Raw genomic sequence first — 22,071 nt, forward strand, 5'->3', positions numbered from 1 at the left:
TGGGGTTAAGGCATTCTTAGAAGTCCGTTTTCGTGGAGAGGTGGGGATGAAAGTGGATGAGCGCTAACGCAGAGAGGTGGGTGTGCGCACGCTCCCGCAGACTGAGTCGCTTCATTCATTTGACTGGCCGAGCTGCTCTAAGCGTACTGCGCTCACCAAGCTGGGAAAAAGAGGCTTTTAAAACGGGGACCATGAGAGGCTCCTACACTCTGCGAAACGCGCAGGAGAGGCCAGGTAGGACGCTGAGTCCTGTCTTTTATTTTTCTTTATTTGCTCTTTTGTACGTGACGTTGCTGCGAGTCTTCGCTGGCACAGAGTACAGAGTGTGCTGTACGCGAGCAGCTGGGCTAACGGGCGGATGAAGTAAACAAGTGTGTGTCACGTAGGCTTGCTCCGGAGCTGTCAGCGCTTTCTGCCGTGCAAACGAGGGAGGCAGACTGCGGGGCAAGGCTGGGAAATATGTGAAAGACGGCTGCTTTCAGATGTGTTGCAGTAAATAATGGATTTTTGTTACTTTTTAAGCGCTTTTGCAGCAGCCTCCTGCAGAATGGCTGCAGCTGTTGCTTAGCTAGCTGCACGCAGCTGACAGCCATGGGAAAGAGAGCAGAGACGTGTAAACACTGTTATCACAGGGTCATAGTAGTTATGTGTCAAACATCACGCCCCAGACTCATCCCTATTACTGCCTGGGCTGTGATTCGGGAATATTTGATACATTTCTGGAGCTGGTCGTTGATCTGGCACTGCTCAAACTTGAAAAAGTTGATGGTTAGGAGATAATTATGAGCATACTGGTAAAAGGAGAACTTCTGGCTCTTCTTGCGTTCACTATGACCTCCGGGTAGCTTTGTCCTCTCCCACGTGGCTTCATAAGTTTTTAATCCATTGTATCTACCCAGTTATAAGGAAACTTTACTCTTGCTGTTACACCAGAGACGTGTGGATCTTTATAAGCATCTTTTGATTTCCAAAAGCACCTCCTGTAAAGTCATTTTATTTACATGTGCTGTGCAGCAGGGGATGGTGCACAAGGACTGAGAGAGATTTCAAAGTCTAAACAGCCGCTCAGGTTTTGTCACTCACTGCTTACTACTCTGTTTACTTCTGCTTGCTGTTCTTGTTCCTCCATGACTCATTTGCATTTGTGCATAACAGCAGCACTTGGCCTAGCTCTAATGCTATGTCCCATATAATACAACGTTTTAGTTATTATAGGCGCTTATGTAATTCTATTAGTTATGTATCCCGATGAGTCTGTTTAATATTGCATAAGACACCATGCAGGCAGGTACACAGATTTCCTGCTGTTCTTTTTCGCAGCTGTGGTCACGGAGGTTTAAATGTGTGCAGCCTGAGCTGCTGTGGCAGGTGTACGAGGGATGAACAGAGCTCAGGCTGCACTGGTGAGGAGACGTGCTTTACTGGCTGTCCTTATTATGCACAGACACAGAGTACACAGAGAGAGGTGGGGCTGGGCAGAAAAACAGGAAAATCATACTGGAGTCAGTCTATCTGTGTGCAGCTGATCTGTTTATACTGAGGGGGCTGTTTAGTGTGGCGATGGCAGCTGATGTGCATATTAAGCTGCCCTTGCTGTTTAACAATAATCACTGCTACTCGGAGTGGAGGGTTGGAAAGGCACTGAGTTAGCTTAGTCATGAGCACCAATATGTGGTTATAACTGCAGATTGGCTAGGAATATGTTCCAGCATGTGCAGCAGAGCCTTAACAGATTATATCATTATGTTTAGCCACAATAGCTGTAACTCCTGCAGGATATTCATCTCCCTGGCTCAGAGGTTGCCTCAGACGCTGCAGTAAGACTGCCTTCTTTCACCATCCTTCTCTCTGTAATAAAATACAGTTTGAAAAAAAAATCTTTATATTTAGACATTTTCATATCCTCCAGATTGTGACTCTAAATCCCTCTAGTCCCTTCTTAAAGGCTTGTTCTCACTCTCCCCGCACTTCCCTCTCCCTCCTGCCCTCCCTCTCTCCGTCTGCTCTATATCTAGGTGAAAGTTCACCCGCTCACACAGACTCGCAGCAAAGGCTTCATGCAAGGCTGAGGCTGTGTCATGTTTATGCACTGAGTGTGCAGCTCCACGGTGCTCTGATCTAGCTGCTGTTTTTGCATGTGGGAGATTTCAATCTCAAGGTCGTTGGAGGTGTTTTTGTTGTGCCTTACTTGGTCTTTGTTAATCACCCCCGGATGAAACGTCTCCTCTGTTGTTCTCTACACTGTTTAATTAAGTATGAACCGGCAAAATGATTCTGGGTCACACCATTCATACAGATTGGTTACAAAAATATTACTCTTTTAATCTATGTTAATTGACAAAAGATTCATTGGCAGCATATTCGAAAAGCAGAAACAGTCAAAAGGCTTTATTGCTTCACCAACTCAGACTCCACCGTGTTGGATTGCAGATATCTATAATAGTCCTTGTTGTGCTGGTGCAGGAGGGGAAACTCTACCCAGAACCTGCAAGCTCACCACGAGCTACAGAGCAGAACAAAGACTACCAATACAGCAAGCCCAAAGATGGTGGTGTTGGAGTCTGTCTGAGGGAGGAAAGAAATCAGGGAATGCCTCAGCCACAGGGATTGAAAATGGGCCAGGTCATCTTTATTCCATCGCTCTTAATTTGGATCATATTCTGTTTGCAGGACGGTTTCATGTCTATTTAACAGATTTCAAAGCCATCCCAAACAAGCTGCTTCGAGCAAGAAGACAGAAAGAAAGTGTTCTCAAACCGAAGCAATCCAGCTGAAATATGGGTTATAGAGGCTGCTGTTTGGCACTGGCTGTGTAGCTTCGGGTTGAACTTTAGCCCACATTAGATTGGAATCTGTTACATATTCCTCTAAATGATGCTGCGGGTCGAAGCCTATATTTAGGGAAAGTAGGATCATAGTGGCCCAGAAACAGGACTGCCATCTGCTCTCGTCTGCAGCCCACATGAACAGAGAGTTTCAAATCCAGATACTTTTCATTTAGAGCTTTTCTGAGATGTTTTTTGTGGAAGAAATTATGAAACCAGAGGATTAGACATAGAACTTGTACATACACCTTATATTCATACATACATACAAAGAGTTTGTTAAGGATTATATTGAAAAGGTCAAATGACTGGGGTCATTGCAGATCATTAGATGCTGTATTTTAGCAGGATGAATTTAAAGACTAGTTTATATAGTCGTTACTGGACATTATGTATTTGTTATTGATTTATAATTTTCGTTTATCAGATATGTCACTTGTGTTGTTTGTGGCATTCTTGAGATTAAACTGATGCAAACTTTCCAAGAACTCAGCCTCTGAGTGGTTGAAGAATAACTTTTACTGTCCCTAAAAACCTCCTTAGCCTGTAGGCATGCTTGAGTGCTGTTATTTGCTTAGAAAGCCAAACGTTTGAGCATGTCTGTTGATTTCCTGAAGCCCTGAAGTGAAAGGCTGATGGGATTAGTGCTGCTGACATGCTGACTGCTCTCAACACCCCTGCCTGCTGACCTTTTGCCTAATGACCTCTGGTGACGCCATAAACGTCTCCTTACAGATTTGTTCTCATTGTAGGGCCTGCTTTGTTGAAGCACAGCGCCCTCTGGTGTCAGAACCTTGGTATTATGTTTGGGCTTGTCAGCATTGAGGATAACCGATGATTACAAGATGTTGTTGAAGTGACATGACTCAGTTATTACTTAAAAGTGATATTTGAGTCTTCTGCTGATCTAAATTTGTCACTGAGTTTAATCTGGGGCTGCAGGATTGATCTTTTCCTGCCTCTGCAGGTTTGTGCTGCCGTCTGCATTTTCTCACAAGTTCCCATTTATTGTTTGAGTCATAAAAACTGTCAAGCAAACACATTGTGGCTTCTGACTTGACTTTTACCCAGCTGTGAATTCAGTTTATTTATGATGCATGGTAGACTTTACTACAAGTGGGAGCAAATAACTGATTCACACTGATTTACCTAACAGAAAATTAATCTGCTTTTTTTGAAAAACACCGAGAAAAGCCTAAAACATTTGGAAGTTAGTGATTATGAAATGTGACGATGTGTAAGTAAGTTATCCTCCTCAGACCCGAGCTCTTGGTTTAGATGCATTTTTAATTTCTCCTCACTATTTTCGATTACTTCGACCTGATGAGAATAAACTTATCATCCTCTTTGAACAGGAATTTGTTACGTTGTTACATACTTGCTGTAGCTTTTATGTATTTATGTTTTTAAGACAACAAACTTATTTTTTCAGCATAACACAATAATGTCTGTCTCTGTGTTAGCACTGAGCTGAAGTGGACATATGAGTATTGGACTGTTGCTGTATGATATTTTGTATTTTTTTACTACATATGTTACCCCTGGGCCATCTACTTAGTGCCTTTTGTTGTATTTCTTACTGTAGCTATGGTAACTTTACACAGCTCAGCAGCGAATCCTACCTCAGTGACTGTTTCACTACTATTGTTAATTGGATGGCTTTAAATTGTCTGGCAAAACTGAATTGCTTGTGTTCGACTTTGGACTCATTGGACCCTCTGCCAGCATTATCAAATCCTCAGCTAATCTTGGAGTTATTTTCCTGTCTTCAAGCTCATCCTTGTCAAGCTTAGTCTTTACTGTCACTCAGTAAAGAGTCAGTCTCCTGCCTATATGTACAACTGCTAAGGCCTTATTCCAGCCGTCGGCCTCTCTTGTTTAACTTTTTCACGCTCTTATTTTAAATCCAGAGGCGACTACACTTTTGAAGTTGTGGGGCTTAAACTTTGGAAAAGCCTTCCTCTTTATATCAGTTTGGCTGAATTAGTGTTTTGTTTAAAACAACTGCTGAGAACTCGTTTTTCACAGGTAACCGTTTCCTTAAATCCCTGGTTTGTTACTTTGATTAAGTAATCACTTATGCTTGAATCGTGTTTATGTACTATATGTTGGGGTGGCTACATGTCTTAAATGCGTATTTTTAGACAGACTGTAAAGCTATTTGCAAATGTGTGTTTTAAAAAGTAAAAATGAAGATAGCTATTGTTATTCTCCGCACTTTTTATTTTATTTTCTTATCGTTTTTATTCAGAAACCCCTAGGCTTTTCTTATATCATTTTATATAACAGTGAAAATAAACTACTATAATTTGTCAAACACTATACTTAATACTATACTATACACTATACTCGTGTGTGTGTGTGTATTTATTGATCAGTTTCATTGTTTGTTTAAAAAAATATTTACATCTATCAGACGGGAGTTTCTGCTGTGTCTTACTTTGCTGGCAACTTTTGCCACATGAAGCATGTGTGATCAGTGAGGCCCGTGACTGGGTCGTGTAAAGCTGAGGCTTCCATGGTTTTCACGGTGATGTTGAGCTGAGCTCCCAGTAGTCAGCATGCCCTTCTTTCCTGCCCATGCGCCTCTGCTATTGGCTGCTGGGCGTCTCGCTCCATTTCTGATTGGCTCAATTTCTTGCTGCATTCACTGCCCATGTGTGCTTCATGTGAACAGCCTAAAACTTGTTTTTCTCTTAGCGTCTTCGAATCGTAAGTGCGTATTTCACGAGTTATTACGGCAACTTGTAAACAGTCGCGTTTTCGTGGAAGATGTTTTGCTTATTTTATTTTTTTTTAACAGATGTTGGATGTTTGTGATATTTTCAGCACAAGACGCTAAGAAAAAGGCTTCACAAGACTTTAAAACACAAAATTGTCAAAAAAGGATTGAACTTTATATGACCCTGGAGTGAATTTATTAGCTTGACTGAGTATTATCTGGTTAAACATTATAATGTCTTTGGAGTATTTTGTATGTTATTAACACAATTGCATTTTAATTCAAACTCAGTTGTGGCTCTTAATCAGACTAACATACGTAAAATCACGGTGGAAGTTTTTAAGTAAGCACCTGGGATAATACTGTCACGCGAAATATGTAAAGACATTAATTGACGCTGACATGGGGAAAAAAAACGTCTGAGGTATCGTTACATCCTGTACCGGGACATTTTGTTTCCTTCCCTCCCTGGCTTTCCGTTGCGCTCAGTCTCCAGTCCTTACGGTAATGGGGAAACCTCAGCTGATATGTGACATCTATCCCTCTGCAGAATTTCAGTGCCAGACTGAAGCCCACCGCCTCAGTTTGTTTTCAGGAGGGTAACGTAAATGACCCAACAACCAGGATGATAGACAACCAAGAGTTTATGGTGGAGGCTTACCCGCGGGAGCTCACCCAGAACCCGCTCAGGAAGATATGGATGCCGTGCAAAAACGGCCACATCGTTCATAGACGCGGTAAGATGCAGCAGGTCGTCAAGTGCGCAAAGGATGTGTCGGAGATGCGATTTCGCTCATCTGTGGATATGATCTCGTCTCTGGTCTCTCATTTTTGTTCTGTTTTGCACGTTTAATGGTCAGATTTGTGTTTGAGCTTAATTACGCACGGCTGTTTGCGTGCTCGGTTATGTTGCATTAGGCGCATCTTGTCTGGTCCATATTTCTCCTGACATCACATGCAGGGAGTGGGATTCTGAATCAGCTTAGCATCCGGTTACACAGGTCTACTGCTTATAGCCAACGCGCCTTATTTGTCTTGTAGGTGTAACACTGGGCAGCTGTTCTTTAATGTGACCCGGGTGCTTGGTTTTGTGTCTGATTTTCTCTCTTATTTTTTTTTTTTTTTTTTTTGCTGAGTCAGTCTCTATCTTCCTCAGAGGTGGTTTTAGTTAAAAAAAAAAAAAGCTACAGCTAGTCCAGTCCAGTTTTGGCATAACACACGTTATCTTATCAATGACCATGTAATAATATTATGCTGCACGAGTCTCCTTAGACATCAGTCTAAATTTCCTTATCTCCAACGTATTTGATGTGTGGGAGTGTCTTAGTACTTAAAGATATTCCTATGGATGTTTTTCTTTTTGCATAAGCTGGGGGGGGGGGGGGGGGGTTGTTTGTTTTTTTTACTATACAAGCAAATAACAACAAAAAAGTAATTAGTAACAGAAGAAAAACGGAAATTGCTAGTTTAAGTCTTTAATTGCTGTAGAATTTAAAATGCTGAAGGGACTTTTATAACTACTAATAAAACAGTCCCCCAAAAGAGCATTTATAATCTAACAATGAGAAAACATAATCACTAGGCTAACAAATAGCAATTTAAACACTTGTTTGGGGCTGTAACAAGCAGACCTTTGTAGTGTAGTTGTTGTTGCGACTGCAGAGCACAAACCTGGCATTTTTCCACCTAATTAATCAGCATGTGCTTCTGGTTAGCTATTAAGGAAACATGTAGGCTTCTGTTCTGCTGTCTGAATTTATGTGCTCCTCACAGCCTTGTTTTTAGCTGCACTTTTAATTGTAATTTTTTCACTTTTTCTTGATCTCGGCCTGTCTCAGACATGTCGGAGCTGGCCCCCAGCTCTCATAGAGCCCAGCGAATATAAAATGCACATGAAGGATTTTAGTCTGAAGCACGTGGCTTGCATTTTTAAGCAGTCTCATTGTTTTACCTCATCTTTATTCTGTAGCAGTGCATATAACTGTTACAAAAAGTTTTTTTTTCTCCAAAAAAGCCCTCTAGACTATCCATCCATCCATTCGCTTTCCTTTTCAGGGTCGCGGGGGGCGCTGGAGCCTCTCCCAGCTGTCATAGGGCGAGAGGCGGGGTACACCCTGGACAGGTCGCCAGTCTATCGCAGGGCCAACACACAGGGACAGACAACCATTCACACTCACTCGCACATTCACACCTAGTGACAATTTCGATTATCCAATTAACCTATCCCCACAAGCTGCATGTCTTTGGACGGTGGGAGGAAGCCGGAGTACCCGGCGGGAACCCACGCAAACACGGGGAGAACATGCAAACTCCACACAGAAAGACCCGGCCTGATGGTGGAATTGAACTCAGGACCTTCTTGCTGTGCGGCAACAGTGCTAACCACCGTGCCACCGTGCTGCCCTCTAGACTAATTAGTGCTAATTATTGTTGATCACCAAATTACACATGTGAAAAGCATTCAAATTTAGTTTCTTTTGTCTCTCCGTCTCTCTCAGTGTGCATGACAAACTGCCCGACCCTCATTGTGACAGTTGGACTTCCAGCCCGAGGGAAAACCTACATTTCAAAGAAGCTCACACGCTACCTAAACTGGATAGGCGTGCCAACGAAAGGTAGGAGCCACTTCCTTAAAATCATGCATAAAGTGAAGACCAACATTGCTCTGTGTAAACAACACAGTCGTCTCCTCTGAACAGAGTTCAATGTTGGCCAGTACCGGAGGGAGTGCCTGAAAATCTACAAGTCCTTTGAGTTTTTCCGTCCAGACAATGAAGAAGGCCTAAAAATCAGACGGTGAGTCTGCACATGGTTTTCTGGATGTCATGCAAAGTCTCATTCCAACCATTCCACCAGACTTCACCCATGTGGTGAGGAGAGGAGGGGCTCAGCTGCGAAATTACCTGCTGGGTTGATCGGTCAGATTGAAAACCTGGTAGCTTTCAGCTATCGTTGGCACATGCATTAACCGCTACAGCTTGGTTTTATGTATAAAATGATACGTTTTTCTTTCATGATGTAAAAAAGAATGCAACAAAGACTGACCACAAAGTCTAGAATAATCCCAGTACAAATCTGAAATGTAAAAATCTCTCTCGTGTCTTTCCACAGTCAGTGCGCTTTGTCAGCTCTTAATGATGTGCGGCAGTACCTGAGCGTCGAAGGAGGACAGGTTGCGGTGAGTCCTTCATTCTGTGCCTGACGTCTGCTGTAATCCTAGAACACATAAGCACACAGAACGGCTGCATAACGCTTGTTTTTCCATGTTGTTTCAGGTCTTTGATGCCACTAATACAACAAGAGACAGAAGAAAGACCATCATCATGTTTGCTGAGCAGAATGGATACAGGGTATGTTTAAAGCAAGATGGTACTCTCTTTTTCTTTTTTAAAAGTTGGATTGGCGACCTCAAAGTTAACTGTATTTTCTTGTCATTTCAGGTATTTTTCGTGGAGTCTGTGTGTGAAGACCCAGAGGTCATTGCCCAAAATATAGTGGTAAGCTTTGTCTCCTTTCATTGAATCCAGTAGAATCAAAACAGGACTTTTAAAATTTCTGATATACCTCCCCAAACACTGGCTGCTTATTTTAACTTTAAAATTCATCAGAACTGAATTGCAGACATAGACTTTGTATGAAAGATGGATGTAGCTGCTGTAGCATCACCAGTTGGTTAGTGATTTTCAGTTTTGAAGCTTCATGTTGAGCTTTTTAGAGTGCTGCTGTCATGGTGTTTTTGAAAACACACATCATGATCGGGGTGTGGATGGGACTCAGAAAACAAGGATGCTCGTATGAATGGTTGTTTAGTTGTTGCGAATGAGTCTTGAACCTTGCTACTGAGACTTTAAACTAATTAGGAAGGACTTCACTGAGGTTGCAGACCAAGACTTAAAGCAGCACGAGGCAGCAAACTTCCCCTTCCTGGTTTCATCTACTCACATCCTCTCCTTGTGTTTCCTCTTTGTAGCAAGTTAAGCTGGGAAACCCAGACTACATTGACTGCAACTCAGATGAGGCCATCAAGGACTTCATGAAGAGAATAAAGTGTTATGAGTCATCCTACCAGCCTCTGGATGAGGTTCTCGATAGGTGACGACATACAAAACATGAAAGCGCTGGATTTTTAGCTGTATTTTTTGCAACAAGAGTTAAACTTTGGGTTAAACATTAGGTTTGATGTATGTAGATGTTGAATAGTAGGCTTTGACACAGGGATGCAGTTCTTCTTTCAGTCATGAAAACAAATGGAGCTAGATTTATTTAATTTTTTTGCATTTTGCACATTTTACCTCCATCTTGTATCTAGGCTTGTTTTGCTTCTTTTCACAATGGAGCGGGTTTCTGTCTTTATCAGCTGCACATCTGCTAGTTAGGTCATAGCTGCAGTTACATGAGAGGGTTAAATTTTAGGATAGCCTACCCTCTCACAGCGTGCACCCATCAGTAGAGTGGATGAAATCAGTTCAAGCTCACAGGTGGATTAACAGAACGTCTCGTTTCAGGGATCTGTCCTACATAAAGATAATGGACGTGGGCCGTCGTTACCTGGTGAACCGCGTCGTTGACCACGTCCAAAGCCGAATTGTCTACTACTTGATGAACATCCACATCACACCGCGCTCCATCTACCTCTGTCGCCACGGTGAGAGCGACCTCAACATCAAGGGACGCATCGGAGGAGACTCGGGCTTGTCTGACAGAGGAAAAGAGGTCAGTGTCTGTGCATGTAGAGAAAATATGCACATATGTTTCAAATCACCGAGTTGATCTAATGCATCCTTCTGTGGTGCTCTCTTGCATTCCAGTTTGCCAAACGTCTGAGGAATTTCCTCCAGGAGCAAAACATCAAAAATCTTAAAGTGTGGACGAGTCAGATGAAGAGGACAATCCAGACCGCGGAGATCCTTGGAGTGTCGTACGAACAGTGGAAATCTCTCAATGAAATCGACGCTGTATGTCCACCTCAAGTTTTCCTTACTTCTGTGCAAAAGCCTTTGTGGAAACATTTGCATAAATGCTGAACATGTTTCCTCCTCTCTTTCCACAGGGCGTGTGTGAGGAGATGATGTACGAGGAAATCCAAGAGCGTTACCCTCTGGAGTTTGCCCTGAGAGACCAAGACAAATACCGGTATCGCTATCCGAAAGGAGAGGTGAGCATAAAACTTCTTTTTTAAGGACTTTTTAGTTGTTTTTTGGTTGTTTGAGTTTTAAAAACTGTTGAGAGTGTGACTGATCTGCAACCCTCCTTCAGTCTTATGAAGACCTGGTTCAGCGGCTGGAGCCCGTGATCATGGAGCTGGAGAGACAGGAGAACGTTCTGGTGATTTGTCACCAGGCAGTCTTGCGCTGTCTTCTTGCATATTTCCTGGACAAGACTGCAGGTAAGAAGGACTCAAAGTAGGCAATTTGAATTTTTTTTTTTACCTTACCATCAGAGTATGCTTTTTAAAGTCTGACCCTGAAACTTATTATAACTTTCTGTCACCACAGATGAATTGCCTTATCTTAAGTGCCCTTTGCACACAGTACTGAAGTTGACCCCAGTGGCTTATGGTAAGTTCTGTAAGTTAAAAAGCTGCTAACATGTGCACAGTTATAAATGAATCCTTAAATTCTATTCTTGTTTTATCATTGGAAACAAAATTTCATCTTGTTTTGACTTGTATCAAAAGCAGTTAGATGTAAACTTTAAGATAAATATTATGAAAATGTTTACCAAAATAAAACACCTGAGATATTAAAAATGGCTTGCCAGTGGGCGTGAACATAATATTATAAATATTCTATTTATTTAGTATATTTAAAAGGAAAATTTCTGTATTAGAAGTAACTACTGTTTGCTTTCACGCAGGATGTGAAGTGGAGTCTTTCTGTTTAAGTGTGGATGCTGTAAACACACAAAGAGACAGACCAGAGGTAGGTGTCACCAGCAGCACTCAGACCTTTGACCTCACTGCGTTTTCACCCTGTGACCCACAACTCAGTCAGGAGGCTCCCTCATAGGGACCACGACAACAAATAATATTCAACGAAACAAATCATACTCAGGCAACATTATTACAAATGTTTAGATTCTCTAAGCTGCAGACTTGGTGGTGTTTCACACTCTTTAGAGAAAAGAATTAATATAAAAATAGAATTTAAAGTTTGGGTTAGTCTGTGTGCAGGTTCAGTATAAGGTTTTAGGATTTAGAATAAATTTGTGTCTGTATGTATTGCTGATACTCATTTCACAGTACAAACAGGGGTCTGAGGGATCTGAATGGAGAATCCAGAGAATTGATCTGTCAGTAGGCTGTAATTTTGTATCTGCTGATATCTAATCTCAGAGCACAGGTTACCGTGGCGATATCCTGCTGAGAACCAGCCTATTCATTTATCTCCTCTGTAAAGGATATTTGATTTTGGTCTATATCTTTTGATTTATTTGAGCTATCCTAATAAGTCCTGATGTACTAAATAGAGGACATCTTGGGCTTTCCATTGATATCTCTGCTTTTAGCTCCAAAACTTCAATGTGAAGATGAATTTTTCCTCGGTTCTCAGGAGGATGTATTCCTGTAAGAAGTGAACCACCTTCATATTAGAGAAAACCCAGGGTTAACCAGTCCTGTTTCGTATTACAGGGCTTTGGTCTCTCGAGAGGCACAACACCTATTCCAACATTTACTGTAGCTCTCACTCAGGCCTAGCAGTCAGTGCTAATCTGTCTGTTTCTTCTTATCTCACAGAGAATGTAAGCTTTCACTCACACGTTCACTGTCCGTCCTCCAGTGATCCCTGACAGCAATCAAAACAACTGTGAAGTCGCTTATTAATGACATTTCTACCTCTTTTCTCATCAACTATGACTTTGATTTTTTCCTCAGGTTTGCCATCTTAGTAAGAGCTGCATGCTCAGATGGCTGTTTTAGAATAAATCAATCATCTGTGCGTGCTCATGAACATGTACCAATAGCTTTGTGTTAGACTGTGGTTGTGTGAAACGTTGTGTTTGGAGTTAGGCAGGTGGTTGATAGTGTCAGAGTAAGTAAAGGGTATATGTATGCTAGTCAAACAAAAAAAAAGAACAGAAATTGCACGTTTCATGCTGTGAAGTACATTTTTAACTTTGTTTTAAATCAATTTTCTCAGTACATGATGTTTTTAGTTCTGGTTTATGTGTCATTTTACTGAACACAAGTGAACTCCTACACCTCAGCATTGATTCTGTTTCTGGTCTCACTGACTGAAGTCGACCCATTCTGTGTTATTGTCTTAGGTTTAAATATGTAGCATGTGTGTGAACACAATGAGGAAAAATAACAGGGGCACTCCATCAGTGTTTTTAAGTTGTTTTAATGGCATTTCAAAAAATTAATTTATTTCTGATTGTGGCTGATTTGTATTTACATTCATTATTTATAGACGTGTATTTTATGCATAATGTAGCTTGTTTTCTTAACTATGTGATGGAGACTGTTGCTTTAAATCTCAACATTTTTGCTGCTTCTAAAATGAGTCACAGTTTCACTGTTGCGATCTAGGCTTTGTGTCTATGCTACCAAAGTGAACATGTCGAACCTCCAATAGAACCAATAAGTTGTTTTACTATAAAATCAGCGTTAATGTTAACTTGGTGTTGGATACAAAAAAGACTTTGATTTAATTTCTTCTCAACTGTGTTGAGTCTTACACATTGTACACATAAAAATCTAGATAAAAATAAATAAGTTTGTTTATCACACTACTCTTTTGGTCAAAGTGTTTATTTTGTCAAAGCTAAATTACACAAAGTGATTACACTTAACGCAGAAAACTGACTTTAAGTCATACATGTCAGTGGGGTGTGGGTAGATGTTTGATCAGCGGGCTGATATTAGCCGTTTGGCGATGTGTTACCGCTGACATTTATAACAGCTGAAAAATGTAAATTGAGTGTTGCTGTAGTATAATTTATGCATGGTGTCTCCACCAGAGGGCACTCTGCAGCTTCCCTGATAGCAACACACATTTGGAAGGCCACAAATAACAACTAGCTGATCTGAGCAGCCAGGCTGAATAAATAACTACACATTACAAAAGTATCTGTCAGTGTATATGAATATCAGGTTTTTAAATAACCAAATATCAGTATTAACAAATCTGACATCAGTCGTGCTCTGGTGATTGAGTGTGATACAGAATTAGTTATAAATAATTAAGCCGTGTATCAATACTTGTAGAATTAAATGCTAGCTTCTGTAACGCCCTTTTAACACAGATTAAAAATCTGTTTGGCTTTAGTAATTTCATAGCTCTAAAGGCCTCTGGAATATGTTTTAATTATTTGAAATCAACAGTTTAAACAGATTTTTTTAAATGTCATTAAGAATCACTGTAGCAGCACTCACAAGGTCTGCTAGTACCACCTCATGAGACGATGGCTCATTCTTATACTGAATATGGAAATCAGGTAATTAATGAACAAGTGAATTAATGTAAGACTAAATGTAACTCAGTTTTTTACTCTCGTCCCTCTTCCAGAATGTGAATGTGCAGCGCAGCACCGAAGACGCTCTGCAGACAGTCCCTGCTCACTTCTAAACTCCTCCACTTCCCGTCCCAGCCGAGACCTCATCTGACTGTTCTTTTAGGACTTCTGAACAGCATTGACGGTGCTGCTCAGCTGCTGAATGAGGCAGCTTTTTGCCTGTCTCAGAGACATCTTTTTACACTCTCACTGTAAAGCACTTTCACTAAACGTCCTCCATTTTATACATTTATTTTAATCGTACAGTAGCTTGACTCTCTTTGGGGGAGGGCAACAAAAGGCAGATGTGAATTTTTTTTTTTTTTTTATATGTGCACCTTGTTAAAGGTGCAAAAATATTAACTTTAATCATTGTCTTCCATGATGATATTTAATATTTCATTGGCATTGTGTATACTGCCATATGGGCCCGTTGTTCGTTTCTGAAGGTGTTTTTATATGAAGAAAGAGAAGGAAAAAAAAAAAAAAACACCAGAAAAAGATCGAGGACACTAATCACAAATTGCTTTTTAAGTGTTTTCCTTTTCTTGGCTGTTAACATTTCATTTTTTTTTTTTTAACTAAATGGAACAACGTGCCGTGACTGCTCTCGGTGTTATAAATGAAATCACTCCAGAAATTTAACAGTGAGCAACCCACCCCTCCTGAAAAAACATTAGGGGGGTTGAGATATTAAATGCATGTAGCGTGTTTTCTCAAAAATGTAAGTCGATACGCTAAAAATCCGAAATGAAGCACTTCCATTGTTGTAATCATGATGAAACCAAAAGCTATTTGTATATAAGACAAAAGTTGAAAGCCTGTTACTAAAAGCATTTTTGGCCTCACTCTAACCTTCACAAATGAAAAAGAGTATAACAAAACTGTGAAAACTGTACATGCATGTTTGTTAAATTTGTGTGTAAAACCACGTGTATTATACTTTTTGTGGGGTAATGGCTTATATTACTATATTGGGGGAAAAAAAATAACCCAAAATGCCTTTTCTGTTTCCAGCTGTTAGACCTCAATAAATTTGAATGTTTCTTGTAAAGAAAACTGTGGAGTTGTGTTTAAAGACTGAACAGAGATCACAGAAAATACAAAGCATATTGGGGTTTTTTATTCGTCTTCATTGCCAGCAAATGTATTCATGTTTCATCGACGACAGACTCGTCTGTGTACTTGTGAACTAAAGCAAGAATCATTATCTAATTGATTGCATTCATGGGTTGAAGTCTGTTGTAACAAAACAGTAAAAGGAAATTAATATGCATATAGTATATATATTGTCTATATATTTAAAAAAAAAATTAAATTATCTGAAAAAAAGATCCATATTAGCCTGTGCTCATGAATATTGATAAATCTTTTTAAGGACCTGCCCTGACTCGTTATGTTCAAGGCAGAAATGAATGTTTCGCGCATAAATGTTCATTATGTACAACCATCAACATTTCTGAGCACAGAAGGAATTTAAGTTTAAAGGCTAAAAGCTCATTGGCCTGTACATCATTACTGCACGTCTTATGTAGCTCAGCTTTTATTGGCTGATCATAGTTTGTCTCCTCTGATGTGAACGCTCCACAGTGATGGCCAAGATTGCAAAAGGAATGCATTTTTCCGAGTTTCCTCGTTCTCAGAACTGCAACAGAAGAAAAAAAAAAAAGCAATGAAAATCATATTTTAACTCTTGGTCATCTTTATATAAAGTTTTGCATGTGAAATAATTACTGAGACTCACATTTTTGAGGAACTCCTCAGCGACGATACGAGCCCTGGCGTTGACAGACAGCTTCATTTCACTGATCTCCTTGTCAATTTCCTCCATGAAATGAATGACAAAGTCCACTAGTTTATGCTTGTACATCTGTTCTGTGTGGAAATTGGTGATGAGAAAGCTGATGTCATAGCCCTGTGAAATTAAAGAGAACAGTAATGTTAATGATGATCTCATCACCACATTCACTTGAACTGAATGCTGTTGAGCTCAAAAACTAATATAACTCAATACTTGAATCAATGAGCCTGTTATTTGCAACTAAACTTTATCTTTTATTTGTGGAAAACACTGGAGGTAAAATGGCAGCTGATACTTTAACCTAAAGCAATGTTCAAGAACATGTTGCTACCTACATAACTATATAAAGTTTTTGTGTTTAATAATGTTTATGACACTTGAAGGTAGGGCTGGGCCATATTATACCGTTCACGGTAATACCGGTACAATGTTAGGCAACGATAAGAAAATGAACTATCGTGATAGAATATGGGTAAAACGTGCATGCGCAGTGCCTTTGTTTTCATACGCACATGGCCGAAAAAGCACGGCGGCAACGGAGAATGAGAAGGGGGAAAGCGGATTGTGGAGTGAAACGGATGAACCAGAATTGGTTTGTAAAAATAGTGCAACTTCAGTGATGTGGAACTGGTTTGGTGTTTGTCCGTCAGATACATAACAAAGCACATTTTTTTTGTAGAACATGCAAGCAGGCCATCATTATTGCCGTATTTGTTCGACTACGGTGCTCGTAAATCTGGGAGTAATCTGGGTCCTAAACTCCATCCGCTTCAGGTCCCTGCAGTTTAATGTTGCAAAGCACTTCTTTTTAACTTCAGTGGATATTATACATGGTTATGCTCAGGATATGTCAGCCCATTTCTACTGGAAATGCCTTTTGGTTAAACTTTCAGCAAGGAATTTGCATTTGCACTGTTAAATTTTTATATAGCTTTAATGCACATAAACATAAACAGCTGCTTGTTTAAGTGAAAATAAATGGATGGGGGTTTTTTGCGCTAGTAAAGTTGTGGAGTTGTATTTTGTCTCGCATCAATTATATCGTCAGTTATATTGTTATCGCAAATTTTCAAATATATATCGTAATAAAATTTTTTGGGCCATATCGCCCTGCTCTACTTGAAGGTTCATAAAAGTTTGAACTTTTAACTGTATTTTCATAAATTTTACTTTAAATTTATTTTTATTTTTTTTTAATTTTCCTCTTGATGAACACTGCCCACCCCTTTCATACTACATAAAAATACTTAACGAAAAGATAAACAATTAAATGACAGGAAAGTTCACAGTAAATTAAGAAAACATTATCTTTCATAATTACAGGACAGTCTGTGCAATGACCTATCATACGATTTTCTGTATTTTTGCACATTTATCATGTTCAAAATGACCCATTTGTGGCATTTATGCACCTATAACATGTTATAGGCATTGCATCAGTTTAATTTCACAATACTAACATCTCATTTATATACACAAAATTATGAATGACATAATGGCACCATGTTGCCCAGCAACCACCTACCAACTGACTAAAATCCCCTGACTAAACAATACTGATGTATTGTATGTATGTACTGATGATAATATTATTACTAGTAATAATAGTAATAATAACAATAATAACGATGTCGGTTAAATTTAACGTTGTCTTTTGTTTCTTTAGGCAAATGAATTCTAATAAAATATGTGTAGAAAGTTGCAGAATTTAAAACATTTTTTTCATTTTTTAAATATTATCATTATCGTCAGTGGCAACAAAATGCCCAACACCTCTAATAGGAACCATTTAAGTGTGACTGATGCATTTTCCCAGGCCACCAACCTCCACTGGTTTCCTCCTTAGGATGAAGAAGTTCTCCGCTCTCATCATCATGAAGCGCATGAACTTATGGCACAGAATCTTCTCAATCTCATCGGCCTAGAACAAATTAGTTAATTAATTAAAAATAATAATGGGCATTATAGACAGCTGTGACGTTTACATGAGCATATTAAAAACTAACATCTGGTCTAAATCAGGGTCTGCATTCACCTGCTTGACAGCGATGCTGACTCTGACAGAGTTGATGGAGCCTTCGATCAGAACCTTCTCTTTGTCATTACGGCTGATGATTACAGGCTGGAGGAGCAACTCTTTACTGCTCCTAAAAAGAACCAGAGAAACACACACACAGACTTATTAACACTATAGGTCCATGGACATTGTCATGTTAAACTCCTTCAAGTTTTACGCTGTTGCTAGGCTCACCTCACTTCCACCTCTGGCTTGTTGTGTCTCTCCACCACTTGTGAGGAGAAATTCTCCAGGCACAGGGCGGCCTGCAGTGTGGCACGCACAGCGTTGAGATACGGGCGCAACGTTGCTGTCTGAGAGTGAAAATCAAAGAAAAAAAACCAAGAGAATATTTTCTTAACCATGTCTGTCTATTCCCAGGTACAGCCAAGTCTGACTGGACAATAAGAGGTCATGAGTGTTTCATACAATTTCTCCTGCTTGCAATACTTGCTTATGTTCCAAAGGTATGTCAACTCAAAATGCAGTCCTGTCATTAACACCAAAATAAAGCAATCCATAACAGGAGAAACAAACCACCAAAAAACCCACTACTGATGTTGGTGTAAAAGATATATAAAATCTCAATCAATAAAGGGGGAAACCAACATAATACATGCAGCTGTTGTAACACTGGTACCCTGCATGATTTGCATCTAAAAAGATAGAACATCAACTCTAAACAAGCACAGATATGCAATGTGTATAAAATGAACTAAACCTGTGAATAGAATGAATGTGATGACAAACATATTCAATGCAATATGAACCCTGTAAACAATATTACTGATAAACAATGCTGTAAAACATGTTCTTAATGCAATCATAATAATGCAGATTATATAGTAGGAATAAAAGAATTTCTGATTCCCCACAGTATCTACTGTAAAAACATCCACAAAAAGGAAGTTGTCAGCAGCTGCAATTTAGCAACTTCCCATAGTTAAATGACAATGTGATGTGACAGACAGATGTTATAGTAGGGTTAATGAGCATTTCACCCCTTATGAATGTGTGCGTGAATGGGTGAATGACTGGATATGTAGAGCGCTTTGGGGTCCTTAGGGACCATAAAAGCGCTATATAAATACAGGCCATTTACCATTTATTAGAAATAAATTGTGAGAGATTAGAATGGATGTGGTCAAGTGAGTCATCTTTAACCATATGTATGTGTACACCAAGAAAACATTCTTAACATGGTTGGGGTGGGGGTTTTCGGGGATGACTGTGGCTCCATCCAAAGAGCATGAAAGGGCTGAATTGTTTGCTCAGTATTAAAAATGATGTGATTCATATGTTGTGGCATTTGCACTCACCAGATCTAAACCCAGTTGAAAACCAAAGTAGGATTTTCAGTTGGCGAGTTAGCCCATAATGAGATACATACTGTTTAATGACATTTTTAAGGGACCCTCATCAAACATGTTTTTATTTTATATTGTAAGCGTCTGTGAATATTACGAGAGGATTTTTTTTAAACCGCCAAAAACTGGTAATGACTTTGTTCACTTTATCCTCTGATCACATACATAAATCAAAGTCATCAATATCACAATGCAGCATACACTCATTGGTCACTTTATTAGGTACACCTGTGCTCCTCGTTAATGGAGCAACTGACATGGCAGCAACTCTGTGCATTTAGTCATTGTAGACCTGGTCGAGCAATTTGCTCAAGTTCAAACTGAGCATCTGAGTGGGGAAGAAAGGAGGTTTTAAGAGAGTATTTCAGAAACTGCTGATTGACTGAGATTTCCCCACACATCCATCTCTAGGGTTTACAGAAAATGGTCCAAAAAAAAGAAATATACAGTGAGCTGCAGTTCTCAGGGTGAAAATGCTTTGCTGATGCCAGACGTCAGGTGACTGGCCACAGTGCTTCAAGCTAATAGGAAGGCAACAGTGACTCAAAAAAACGTTCTCCAAAATTGGACAACAGTAGACTGGAAAAGCTTTACCAGGTTTGATGAGTCTCAATTGCTGCTGACGGTGTCAACAGTCAGATGGTAGCATCAACATTTGAGGTAAACTACATGAGAGCATGGATCCATTCAGCCTGGCGTCATTGGTGGCGTGATGGCATGAGGATATTCTCTTGTCACCAACTGAGCACCCACGTATTGTTGTATACAGTGTACCCATCTTCTGATGACTGCTTCGAGCATGATAAGACACCATGTTTCCTAGCTCAGAACTTCTAAAACTGGTTTTGTGAACATGGCGAGAGATCAGATATGAATCCAGTAGAGCACCTTTCTGATGCGGTGTAATGGAAGGCTTGGATCACGAACATGCAATCAAGAAATCTGCAGCAACTGTGTGATGCCATCGTGCCAACATGGCCCAAAATCTGTGATGAATGTTTCCAGCACCTTGTTCAATCTGTGCTATTAACATTTAAGACACATCTGAAGCAAACTAGCAAAAGTGTGCCTAATAAAGTGTCCGCTGAGTGTTGCTACATGCCGTTCAAAAGTCAGTCAGACAAATAAAAATGTTAAAAGCTTTTATTCATATATGCAACATGGCTTAGCAATAAGATATTTTTTACATAAGCTCCAGAGGGTGCAGCACCTCCACCCTAAATCTCTCCTTATCAAACATATCATCAGGTCAGCTGTGACAACCAGCTCGCGAGACGCAACCCTCCCTTTTCAACACCGTAAACAGCACTGTACGCTATTTAACAATTAATATTACTACAGAGTAAGGACCTATCTGTTCTCACCCTCAGCATGAACTATAACTAAACAGCAATCTGCCTTTTCTTTTAGCAAGGAAACTAGCTGGCTAAAATTAGCCTGTTAGCTATCCGGTCACCTAGCTACTCTAAGTGTCACAAATGGGGAGTAACAAAATCCGTTTATGGGTGCATTTTCAGTTAACGAACGGCTACAAACCCAAAACCCACAACGCCGAATATGTACGACTGTTCAGCTATGTCGTTTCATAAGCACATATGTCTAATTTCTCTTACCATTTCTCAGTGTCAGGAGAGGCGGCTAAAGGCGGAAGTAGCTGCACTAACGGAGCCTCTTCCGTAAATATCCCGGAAATCATCCGCTGCTGCCGCCGCTGTGACGATACTGTCGATCCGTAACCAAGCAAATACAGGGCCAGTATGGCCGATACCATGTATGGATATTGATACTTATAACTTATAAAGTAAGTGTATCATTACTTATGTAGAAGTGTATCATGAGCAGTTTGTCACGACTTGAAATTAATCACCATTGATTTGCAAATCTGAACTTTCCACGATAATTAGTTAATACAACAAACCTCACCTTTCAGGTTTTCATGTATGTCGAAACTATTAAGTTAAAAAGGAAAGTAAAATGAGTGTCTATTAAAGCTAATTAACGTCTACCAATATTATAATGCACCGTAATGTGAAATGGAAATGGAGATGATATATCTGAATTTCAGGAGTGGGACCACACCTCCATACATGCCCCTTCCAGTTCTCTGTCTATATATGACCCCTTGTACTACAAGCTGTTTGTTCAAATCCCAGCTAGTGATCATGTTTTAGTTTCCTTAAATGGTAAGTCATTCCAGTAAAGCAGCTATAATTGCTCACCTAACTGGAATGCAGCTTTTGCGGTTGTCAGTAACGCCTGAAGAGCCTGCAGGTGTTACTGCTTTTTCTGGTATTCTTGCTCTGCTTTTCATTTCCAATTCTATATTTTCAGAGTTTGAGAGTTCTGGTACTACGCAGTACTGCATAGTACTGCTCAGTGACACACACTTTAGTAAGCCCTATGCCTATTTTGAACATGGATAAATAGAAATGCTTTTATGTGAGCGAGGCCTGTCTGCAACAGGATGCATTGCTCTGTTGTATAAGGCCATTCCAACATGTTAGCAGTTATTCTGGGTGATTCCCATTTTTTCTTTAAAGTTAGGGGAACCTATTGCTATTTTTCTAACTTTTTATTGTTTTGTACCCATCCATCCATTTTCATCTGATTATCCAGTTCAGGGTGGCAGGAGGGACTGGAGCCTATCCCAGCTGTTATAGGGCAAAAAGCAGGGTACACCATAGACAGGTTACGAATCTGTTACTGAGCTAAATAGAGACAGAAAATTCATCTTCACAGGCATGGTGATGCAGTGATTAGCACTGTTGCCTCATAACAAGAAGGGCCTAGGGCCTTTCTCTGTT

At 40.0% G+C, this 22,071-nt stretch overlaps 2 protein-coding genes across 4 annotated transcripts; one reads left to right on the plus strand and one right to left on the minus strand.

Annotated features, from left to right (window-relative positions):
- The first annotated feature begins 76 nt into the window (after positions 1-76).
- pfkfb4b (6-phosphofructo-2-kinase/fructose-2,6-biphosphatase 4b) lies at positions 77-15,538 on the plus strand. Of its 3 annotated transcripts, none has more exons than XM_005469531.4 (14): positions 77-234; positions 8,046-8,162; positions 8,247-8,343; positions 8,659-8,725; positions 8,823-8,897; positions 8,988-9,044; positions 9,518-9,639; positions 10,053-10,260; positions 10,356-10,502; positions 10,598-10,702; positions 10,804-10,933; positions 11,043-11,105; positions 11,404-11,468; positions 14,058-15,538. In XM_005469531.4, exons 1-14 carry the CDS (start codon positions 192-194, stop codon positions 14,115-14,117), a joined length of 1,356 nt encoding a protein of 451 aa, XP_005469588.2. In that variant the 5' UTR covers positions 77-191; the 3' UTR covers positions 14,118-15,538. The 3 variants fall into 3 exon arrangements, with proteins under 3 accessions (XP_005469588.2, XP_019214459.1, XP_003441502.1); XM_019358914.2 differs by lacking the exon at positions 14,058-15,538 and adding an exon at positions 12,284-13,364; XM_003441454.5 differs by lacking the exon at positions 77-234 and adding an exon at positions 6,025-6,284.
- arpc4 (actin related protein 2/3 complex, subunit 4) lies at positions 15,145-21,033 on the minus strand. The gene is made up of 6 exons (XM_003441455.4): positions 20,881-21,033; positions 18,096-18,214; positions 17,880-17,991; positions 17,670-17,765; positions 15,788-15,958; positions 15,145-15,688 (listed from the first exon to the last, which is right to left on the minus strand). Exons 1-6 carry the CDS (start codon positions 20,881-20,883, stop codon positions 15,683-15,685), a joined length of 507 nt encoding a protein of 168 aa, XP_003441503.1. The 5' UTR covers positions 20,884-21,033; the 3' UTR covers positions 15,145-15,682.
- Between the last annotated feature and the right edge of the window lie 1,038 nt (positions 21,034-22,071).

The sequence above is a fragment of the Oreochromis niloticus genome, linkage group LG5 (genome assembly GCF_001858045.2).
Source record: "Oreochromis niloticus isolate F11D_XX linkage group LG5, O_niloticus_UMD_NMBU, whole genome shotgun sequence".
In the NCBI taxonomy this organism is placed as follows: domain Eukaryota; kingdom Metazoa; phylum Chordata; class Actinopteri; order Cichliformes; family Cichlidae; genus Oreochromis; species Oreochromis niloticus.